At 43.9% G+C, this 10,526-nt stretch overlaps 1 protein-coding gene across 4 annotated transcripts in view; it reads right to left on the bottom strand.

Moving 5' to 3' along the window:
* Positions 1-476: 476 nt before the first annotated feature.
* The window catches only part of LOC141126933 (high affinity choline transporter 1-like), a 53,767-nt gene continuing 43,717 nt past the window's right edge, over positions 477-10,526 (bottom strand). For all 4 annotated transcript variants that reach the window (XM_073613006.1, XM_073613008.1, XM_073613009.1 and 1 more), the window contains exons 6-8: positions 9,857-10,010; positions 6,292-6,509; positions 477-1,303 (exon numbers count right to left, since the gene is read on the bottom strand). In XM_073613006.1, coding sequence (XP_073469107.1) covers positions 803-1,303; positions 6,292-6,509; positions 9,857-10,010 — 873 coding nt within the window. In that variant the 3' untranslated portion in view covers positions 477-802. The remainder of the gene's footprint in view (positions 1,304-6,291; positions 6,510-9,856; positions 10,011-10,526) is intronic.

Genomic DNA, 10,526 nt, shown 5'->3' with positions numbered 1-10,526 from the left:
ATATTTATTATAGCAAAAAGTAAAAAATATTGCTTTTTTTTCAAAATTGTGTGCCTTTTTTTGATTATAGCGCAAAAAGTAAAAACCGCAGAGGTGATCAAATACCACCAAAAGAAAGCTCTATTTGTGGGAAAAAAAGGACGTCAATTTTGTGTGGGTGCAACGTCGCACGACCGTGCAATTGTCAGTCAAAGCGGCTCAGTGCTGTATCGCAAAAAGTGTTCTGGTCGGGAAGGGGGTAAATTCTTTCGGGGGTGAAGTAGTTAAAGTATTTATAATTCTATATAAAGAGCACAGCATGCTCATATAAGTAATAATAAAAATAGAAATTACAGCGCGAAATACCAAAAGGAAAAAAACAAAGCAGCTGCTGAAAACGTGAGATACACACATGTACAAATATAAAGTTTAATAAAGCAGTGCTGCTTTATTGAACTTTATGCTTATATAAGGAACAGTTAGAGAGACATAAGGTATAAAACTATTGTTTTCCATTTATGTAATACAAATAAAATAACATTATTATTTTAATGAATTAATACATTTTCTTAAAAAAAAACTGATATCCCTTTAGACTTAGTGAACTGTAACCAGACATTGTGACAAGACATGATACATATACAGTAACTAAAACATCTTATTACATTGCAAATGACAACTGTAAAAGTTTAAGGCATAGTATTGCTTAATAGAGTCAATTATCACTTTGAATGTATTTACATAGCAGTAATATTATTGCATAAAGTATTTTTTTGGGAAAAAAAAGATGGTAAAAGTCATTGAAAGCTTTTTGGGCCTGGCCTCAGGTGTTATGGAGAGTCTCTCGCTCTTCCAGTTCATGTGGAGCTGGATGAGACAGCTCTTTGTGAAACACGTGGCATACATCCCATCGAAATGTAAGTATTTTCTTCATGAACAAAAACTGGGCCAGATAAGACGTGACGATTATGGTGATCAGGCTGACGAGCATGGTAAACGTCTTAAAGGGAAACAACTGCACATAGACACCATCTGCAAAGATGCATCCTGGGTAATGGAGCAATGGGGGAATTTTAAGGGAGTTTTCCCCTCCCAGGAGTCGGAGAACAAATCCCAAGACAAATCCAGCCACAGATCCATACGTGTTGGTGCTGGGGAGGAACAGGGCGCAGCACAGCTGAGGGAACAAAAGGGCGTACACCAGCTCTCCACTCAGGAACCAAAGGTCATACACGGAATTTGAGAGGAACGCCAAGGCTGTACCTGCTGAGCCCAGCAGGATCATGGAAAGACGCATGACGCACAGAACTTCTCGATCAGAGGCCTAGGAAAGTAGAGCAGAGAAAATGAGGGACGTGTTCATAAATTAGTTTGTGTCCATCAATATTCATGTTCATCCATTAGGGTCTATTAGTGCAGTGTTTCTCAACTCCAGTCCTCAAGGCGCACCAACAGGTCATGTTTTCAGGATTTCCCTCAGATGAAAAGGCTGTGGTAATTACTAAGGCAGTGAAACTGATCAAATCACCTGTGCAAAATAGTGGAAATCCTGAAAACATGACCTGTTGGTGCGCCTTGAGGACTGGAGTTGAGAAACACTGTATTAGTGTATGTCAATCAACGTCTATCAGTCTGGGCTTGCAATCCCATTCCATGTTCATTAGTATCTATTTGTGGGTACTACTTCTTACTGCATCATATGGAATAACTTGGAACAGTAGATTTGGCACTGGTATCTTCAGAAGGCTTAGTCCTTATCACTGATGATCCCTGCATAAGGGAGGTGATTATGGAAACAAGGGAATGCTGGGGATGCTTACTATGAGGGATGGGGTTACAGTATTAGTGTGAGGTTTAGAGTTCGGGTCACGGTGAGGGTTATGGTAAAGTTTGGTGTTAGAGTTGCAGTCATACTGTTTGTGTTAGATTTTATGGAAGGATTGGTGTGAGGGTAATGCCGCGTACACACGACCGGACTTTACAGCATACTTGGTTCGGCGGACCAGAGTCCGTCGGACAATTCGATCGTGTGTGGGCTCCAGCGGACTTTTTTTCCCCAAAAGTTCGACAGCCTAGGAAAGAAACATGTTTCAAATCTTTTCGACGGACTCGAGTCGGGTCGAAAAGTCCGCTCGTCTGTATGCTAGTCCCTCCGGCTGCACTGCAGGAAGAGTGGTTCTAGCAAATGCGCCCCTTCCATCTGCTGTCCATGCCCCCCTGTGTGTCCCTTATCACTGCAGTGCTGCCGGCTTCCCTCCTCTCCCACCAACAGCTGCTGCGGGCACACAGGGGAATGTTTCAGGATGGAGTGCGGAAGAAGGGGCAGAAAAATATGTCATTTACTGGCCCCTTCCTTTCCTGAATAAACACAGTTAGCGATCAGTAACCAATAACTCCTGTGTCCATTGATCACTGAAGCATAGTAAACTGTGTTTACTATGCTCCAGTTTGTGAATAAGCAGGAAGCCTCAGAGCGCTTTCTATTCATTCATCTGTGCAGCTGGGGTTGCAGGTTGCAGAGAAAGTGACTGAGAAATCTATGTCCTGGGCCACTTTTGGCCAATATGGGGGGTTTGGGGGTGGGCCCTGTCAGGTAAGCTGTGTGGGGCCCCGTCATTTCTAACAGCAGCCCTGTACACACTACTGCGATGTCTAACAGAGAGCACATAGCAATATCCACCCCATTATAAATTAGCCTCTTAGTGTTACAGAAGGCTCAGTATGAGGATTAGTGTTAAAGGGGTTATAAAGGTAAAAGTTTCTTCACCTGAATGCATTCTATGCATTCAGGTGAAAAAACATCCGACAATACCGCCCCCCCCAGCCCCCCCGTTTTATTTACCTGACCCCGCTAAGCCTGGCCATTGATTGGCTAGAGTGGATAGCGCACCGGGGGGCAGGGCTGAGTGATACAGTGAGCGGCTATGGCACTCAACACCATGCGAGGGAGCTCGCATGAATGTGTTGAGTCCTTGCAGGGGGGGGGGGGACCGAGACAGCCGCCGAGGGACCCCAGAAGACCAGGTTCGGGGCCAATCTGTGCAAAACGAGCTGCACAGTGGAGGTAAGTATAACATGTATAGCTTTAGTGATCCTTTAAGATAAAAGTGAAGGATAGTTAGGATTAATGGGAGCCTTAGGGGTTCTAAAGGCAAATAGACTGTGCAAGTGCAGTTGCCCCAGAGTGTAGTAAATGAGCTAAAGATTCACTTTGCAAAGAATACCCATTCACGGGCAAGGAAAATAAAAAAAAACAGCATTTTTGCTTGCACATAATTGGATGATGGAAGTCAGCAGAACTTCTGCTCATTTACTAAGATCTGGAGCAACTGCACTTAGCAAAGTGCACAGTCTATTTGCCTTTTAGTAAATCAACCCCTAAGTGTTAGGGTTGCAGGGAGGGTTGGTTTATAGGTTGATTTGTGGGACAGTTAGTGTAATAGGGCGTACACACGGTCGGACTTTGTTCGGACATTCCGACAACAAAATCCTAGGATTTTTTTCCGACAGATGTTGGCTCAAACTTGTTTTGTCTACACACGGTCGCACAAAGTTGTCGGAAAATCTGATCGTTCTAAACGCGGTGACGTAAAACAAGTACGTCGGGACTATAAACGGGGCAGTGGCCAATAGCTTTCATCTCTTTATTTATTCTGAGCATGCGTGGCACTTTGTCCGTCGGATTTGTGTACACACGATCGGAATTTCCGACTACGGATTTTGTTGTCGGAAAATTTTATCTCCTGCTCTCCAACTTTGTGTGTCGGAAAATCCGATGGAAAATGTCCGATGGAGCCTACACACGGTCGGAATTTCCGACAACACGCTCCGATCGGACATTTTCCATCGGAAAATCCGACCGTGTGTACGGGGCATTAGTGTTACAGGGCGTTAGTGTTGGGGTAGTTTGAGGGAGAGTAATTGTTAGGGTTAATATGAGGAAAGGTTACTTTTAGGGTTACAGGGAGGGTTGGCGTTAGGGTTAGTTTGAGCGAGCATTTGTGTTAGGGTTAGTTTTAGCAACAGTTAGTGTTAGTATGAGGATTGGTTACTATTAGGGTTAAAGAAAGGGTTGGTGGTAGAGTTAGTTTGAGCAAGGGTTAGTGTTAGTATGAGTAACGGTTACTATTAGAGTTACAGGGAGGAGTGGTGGTAGGTTTAGTTTGAGCAAGGGTTAGTGTTAGTATGAGGAACGGTTACTATTAGGGTTACAGGAAGGGTGGGTGGGGTGGTAGAGTTAGTGTTAATATGAGGAACGGTTACTATTAGGGTTACAGGAATGGTGGGTGGTAGGGTTAGTTTGAGCAAGGGTTAGTGTTAGTATTAGCAACATTTACTATTAGGGTTACAGGAAGGGTTGGTGGAAGGGTTAGTTTGAGCAAGGGTTAGTGTTAGTATGAGGAACGGTTACTATAAGGCTGCTTTCACACTAGGGCAGTGGGACCGTTAGCGGTAAAGCGCCGCTAGTTTTAACGGCGCTTTACAGCTGTTTAAATAGCGATTTTCGGTTGCTAGCAGGGCGCTTTTAACCCCCGCTAGCGACCGAAGAAGGGGTTAAAGGCACCCTTGTTGCTGCGCTTTTCAGGCGCTTCGGAAGCACTGCCCATTCATTCCAATGGGCAAGGAGCGGTGTAGGAGCACTTTATACAGTCCCAAAGATGCTGCTTGCAGGACCTTTTTTCCCTTCCCGCAAGTGCACCGCTCCAGTGTGAAAGCACTCGGCTTTCACAATGGAGAGGCAGTTTTCAGGCACTTTACATGCACTATTTTTAGCGCTAAAACGCCTGAAAACTGCCTCAGTGTGAAAGGGGTCTTAGGGTTACAGGTAGGGTGGGTGGTAGGGTTAGTTTGAGCAAGTGTTAGGGTTAGTATGAGGAATGATTACTATTAGGTCCCTTTCACGCGTCAAGCCCGCTCGGATCCGACTGTCTGTTTTTCAGGCGAATCCGAGCGGGGCATCCATTGAATCCTATGGGCAGGCGGATGTCAGCGGAGATGTGTCTGCTGACACCTGAATGCCATTTGATCCGCTAAAATCAGACGTATGTCGATTTGTTCGGCCATCCGTCTGGGGGAACGGATAAGATCTGATGAAAACGAACATGCTGTCTGTTTTCATCTGATCTCCCCATAGAAATCAGCTGGAAAAGTCCCTCCCCGCTCAGTGAGCAGAGACGGACCTGTCATCCGCTGGCTCAGCGGAGATCAACGGAGCAATCCCCTGCTGAGCTGGCAGACTCCGCTAAACGGATCCGCCCCGTGTGGAAGGGGCCTAAGGGTTACAGGGAGGATTGGTGTTAGGGTTAGTTTGAGCAAGGGTTAGTGTTAGTATAAAGAAAGTTTACATTATTGGGAGGGCTGGTGTTAGGGTTAGATTGAAGAGGCCCTTATGATAAAACACTCAGAACCAGGAGCTGTATGCTGAAAACTACCAGCATGGAGCTTGCCGCAATAAAACCCTAATGTATTGGTAAAAAGCCAAAGTAAAAGTACCCAGATAATAACACTGCTAACCCACTAGCCCAGCTTCTTAATGTAGTTTATAAAGACAGAGCAACTTTTAATTATTAGAATGTCTAGGCAAATGTACAAGAGACAGGAGGTGGGGACATAGATGATGTGTGGTAGCATATGTTTAGCGAGGGTATGCCCCCTGCAATAAGTTACAAGTGTTCGAGTGTACAAGAGTTCACTTCTGAGTAAAGTGACTTTCACACATTGACTAGATGTGCAGTATTCTGTATTTATATGATCATTAAACTCTTAAAGTGTCAAAGAGTGAGCTAAGCTTTTTCTTTTTAACCTAACTGTCCATCCAGGATTGTTGCCAGATTTAGACCAATATTGTAGATCCATTTATTTCATACTGCATACAGCTGTTTAAGGCTTGTTGGCCATCATCAGCATAGTGCATGGAAACAGTGGCTTCTATGGTGCAGGATTGGTGACGAAAGAGAAAAGCATAAAAAGTAATGATTTGCATGGCTCCAACCATTGTCCTAAAAGGAGGAATAATCTTCTTGCTTTTTGGATATGTGATGGAATGAGATATGGAAATACCATTCTGTTTTAGGAAGGCTCTACTGTACTACGCGCTGGTTCAGTTGAGAGCTTTTTGGCTCCTTTGGTCCCTCTTCACCATAACCTTCTGAGTTATACTTTCATAGCAGGGAAATATATAAAACCCATATACCATTCTCTATGTAAAACACATAATTTCTACTGGGTTGCTTGATGTGTTCCACATTTGTAGGGTGATTGTGTTGCTAAAGAATTAAGTCATTTTTTTTAGAGACTTTGTTTTCAGCTCACCGTTTTCCTTAGCATCTTCTTGTAGATGTTGTAGGCAAACATGGAGCTGGCAGACAGGAGAGAGGAGTCTGCAGAGGACATCACAGCTGCTGCAATGGCTCCCAACCCTGCCACTGACACATACGCTGGGCAGAGGTACTGCAATACCAAAGGAAGAATCATGTTCGACTCATTCCTCCTATATGGTGAGGGTAAGCCATAGCTAGTCTGGTTCCAGTCTAGAAAAAAAAGTCAACCAGCGGTTAGCAAAACGTGTTATACTATCGGGGAACTGACAAATAAAGTTAGACAAATATTCACTGACATAACTCTTTTGGGCTGTCGAAAATTGAATCATATAGTGAAGCTACACATTTACTCAGAAAAAAAAAATCATCCCCTCCAGGTTAACTACATATTTTAGCAGTTTTGTTCAGTCAGTTGGATGTCAATCCCTGAACTATTTTTGTGCAATACAAATTGTTGACAATATAACATGGACCATCTTGCTAGATTCTGTTAAAGAGGAACTGAACTCTGGGAGCTTTGCGCAAATAAGTCAGGCAGAAGGCAAAGGACCAGTGGTCTTGCAACTGTTTTTTTCCCATTATTGACTTATGACTTGTTCGGCATTGTATAGGCAGGGCTTTCCTTCCTCATGTCAGAGCCTCCAGCAAGGAGAGCAGTGACCTCAAATCTCTCTCCAAATCTTCTGAGACTAGCACTGCATATATACTGTATACTATATGAAGCTGTAGGCACAGGAGTGCCTGGGTTACATTCACATGCCAGGGAATGCATTGCTATTTTTCTGGAGGAATTCAGGTCAAAGGGTACGCTTTTTAACTAAGTTCAAGGAGTGGAAACAGCATTTATTTTTTTGACATACTCCTCTGCTACATTTATACACGTATCCCAGTGCCTAACTGGCAGTTTGTTTACATTGGTATCATGTGATCATTATGACCAAGTATAGCAATCACATGATACCCGGTATCATGATGTCTTTCTTATGACAACATGTAAAGGTACCGCAGGCAGTCCAGAAGTGGTTAAAATGTAAGTTTATTTTATTTATTTATTTATTTCAGGTACTTATATAGCTGTCAATTTACATAGCTCTTTAGAGCCCTTGCACACTGGGGCGGTTTGCAGGCGCTATTGCGCTAATAATAGCGCCTGCAAACCGCCCCAAAAGTGCCGCTGCATGTATTCCTGTGTGAAAGCCCCGAGGGCTTGCACACTGGAGCGATGCGCTGGCAGGACGGTAATAAAAGTCCTGCTAGCAGCATCTTCGGAGCGGTGAAGGAGCGGTGTGTATACCGCTCCTTTACCGCTCCTGCCCATTGAAATCAATGGGACGGCGCGGCTATACCGCCGGCAATGCGCCTCTGCAGAGGCGCTTTGCGGTGGTTTTTAACCCTTTCTCGGCTGCTAGCGGGGGGTAAAACCGCCCCGCTAGCGGCCGCATACTGACGGTAAAACGCCGCTATTAATAGCGGCGTTTTACCGCCGCCGCCGCCCCCGCCCCAGTGTGCAAGGGCTCTAACATATATATTGTACATTCACATCAGTCCCTGCCCTCAAGGAGCTTACAGTCCAAGGTCCCTAGCTCACATTCATACATACACATACTAGGTCCAATTTAGACAGGAGACATTTAACCACTTGCTTACTGGGCACTTTACCCCCCTCCTGCCCAGGTCAATTTTCAGCTTTCAGCGCTGTCACTCTTTGAATGACAATCGTTTCGGTCATGCAACACTCTACCCAAATGAAATTTTTATCATTTTTTCACACAAACAGAGATTTCTTTTGGTGGTATTTAATCACTGCTTTTTTTTTTTTTTTGCTAAAAAAAAACACAGTTTCATAGTTTGTTATAAAGTTTTGCAAACAGATCATTTTTCTCCTTCATTGATGTGTGCTGATGAGGCTGCACTGATGGGCACTGATGAGCACTGAGATGTGGCACTGATGGGCACTGATAGGCTGCACTGATAGGTGGCACTGATGGGCACTGAGACGTGGCACTGATAGGCATCGATAGGCTGCACTGATGGGCACTGATAGGTGGCACTGATGGCCACAGAGGTGGCACTGATAGGCAGCACTGATAGGGCACTGATTAGCACTGATTGGCAGTACTGATAGGTGACACTGGTGGGCACTGGTAGGTGGCACTGGTGGTTACTGATAGGCAGGACTTATATGCACTGGTAGGTGGCACTGGTGGGTACTGGCAGGTGGCACTGTTGGGCACTGCTTAGCAGAAGTGGTTGTCCGTGTGCGGGACCGATTTCCCTCTGACAGAAGCCGGTAATCGGCCTTTTCTTTTATCCTCGCGCTAACAGCGTGAGGGGAGAAAAAAAGCCGATTACGATCTTCTCTGTACATCACGTGATCAGCTGTCATTGGCTGACAGTTGATCATGTGGTAAGGGGACAGGATCGACCCCTTACTCCAATCTGTGATCAGTCGAGACTTATTGACTCGCTGATCACAAAGCGTGCCGCGCACACCCTGCAGGGGGGGGGTGCAAACGGCACATGCTCGGGAGGACACACATGGATGTAATTTAGGCCTACGCTGTAGCCATCTTTCGGCTATAGCGCAGGCGTGAGGAGCTTAACCTACCAGCATGTCTTTGAAGTGTGGAAGGAAGCTGGAGGACCTGGAAAAAAACACACAGGCACTGGGAGAACATGTAAACTCAATGCAGGTAGTGCCGTGGTTACGTTCAACTTCAGATTTTCCTAAAAAAAAAATACCCCATATGCGATTCCATATCCGGTGAATAGTACATACCAGTGATCCTCCTTTTCTAAATGGTGCACATCCTTCTATTACAGATGCAGCTGAGGGGCCTCTCCCAAAAAACTACTGGCACCTCATTCACCTCTGTTCTGCAGCTTCCATAGGTGGAATTTTGGAAAATCTTGCTGAAGGTGAACTAAGCTAAATCAAATACCAAGCTCCCTCTAGTGGTTAATGTTCAAATCTCTATGCTAATTACAATAAACCGTTACCTACAAAATATTAAGTTCAATCAGGGTTGCCAACCGCCAGTAAATTTACTGACAGTTTGTAAAGATCTGCAATTTTTTTACAACTGCCAGTAAATATCAGGGGCTGATAATTTCATGCTGTGTTGACTTTTTTAAGTGTAAATCAAGAAAATTACTTTGTTATAGGGATTGTCAGTGTTTCCATATCATGTTTATATTGTTCAAATATTCACTGTGTTAGTTTTCTCAGGTTGCCAGTAAAAAATGTGCTCCGCCAGTAAACTTTCCATGTTTTGTTAGTAAAAAATGCTGCGGGAGGTTGGCAACCCTGACTGCAATATAATCACCAAATATGTGCTCAATAAAAATACACTAGTCTTTAACTTTACGCTTCTGGCTCTGAGGCATATTTGTGACCTGATGCAAAGTCAAATAGTAAAAAAGAGGTTTTGAACAGGAATCTAAACAGTTATCAGTAAGGGAATTAATGAAATCTGTGCTGGAGCTGGAGATCAATCCATAATGTATCAAGCATTTCATTTTATGGCATTGTCATGGTTTGTTCTACTGGCTGTTACCTGTAGAGGCTGCGACTGCACCAATGAGAATAGAAGGGACCCCCAGGACTGCAGACAGAACCCCCGAGAGGTAAGACACCACCACTGCTTGCTTAGAAGACGAGGCAGCAAGAACTCTCTGAAAATAGATTTGCCATGCAATGCCACCCAGACTCTGAAATGACAAAATGTGAGGGTGAAATATCTGTTATTTCATTTTTATAGATAGTAATGTAAGATGTTTGAATGAAAGGCTAAGTGCTTCCTTTTTTATAAAAAAATTATAGTATATAAAAAATAAAATCAAAAAATTTTTTTTTTAATTTGAAGCCCACTTGTGCAATCACTTGTCCAAACCAGTGGGTTTGCAATGAGTATACACCACCACACCACACACAAGCAACAGGTCCATCTGATGGATGTGTCAGTACTTACTGCCAATTCTCTCTATCCCTAAACCATCTTAGATAGTACATGCGTTGTCAGTAAATGGAGTTTCTCTCACTTGGGTCCCCCATAGAAAAAAACAGGGAGCTTAAATAAAAACTAAACATTTGGAAGGATTTGGCTGGTGGGTGCCTGTATTCAGTAATGGCTTATGGGGTCAATTTATAAAAAATGTAACATGCGTATGCCTGAAAGTAAAGCCATCAAGAATAATCACCGTACTCTGTCTAAAACATTTATTACC

This window comes from Aquarana catesbeiana, linkage group LG02, assembly GCF_042186555.1.
Source record: "Aquarana catesbeiana isolate 2022-GZ linkage group LG02, ASM4218655v1, whole genome shotgun sequence".
Classification (NCBI taxonomy): Eukaryota; Metazoa; Chordata; class Amphibia; order Anura; family Ranidae; genus Aquarana; species Aquarana catesbeiana.
The sequence above is the reverse complement of the archived record's forward strand: the minus strand, read 5'-3'. Positions and strand labels throughout refer to the sequence as shown.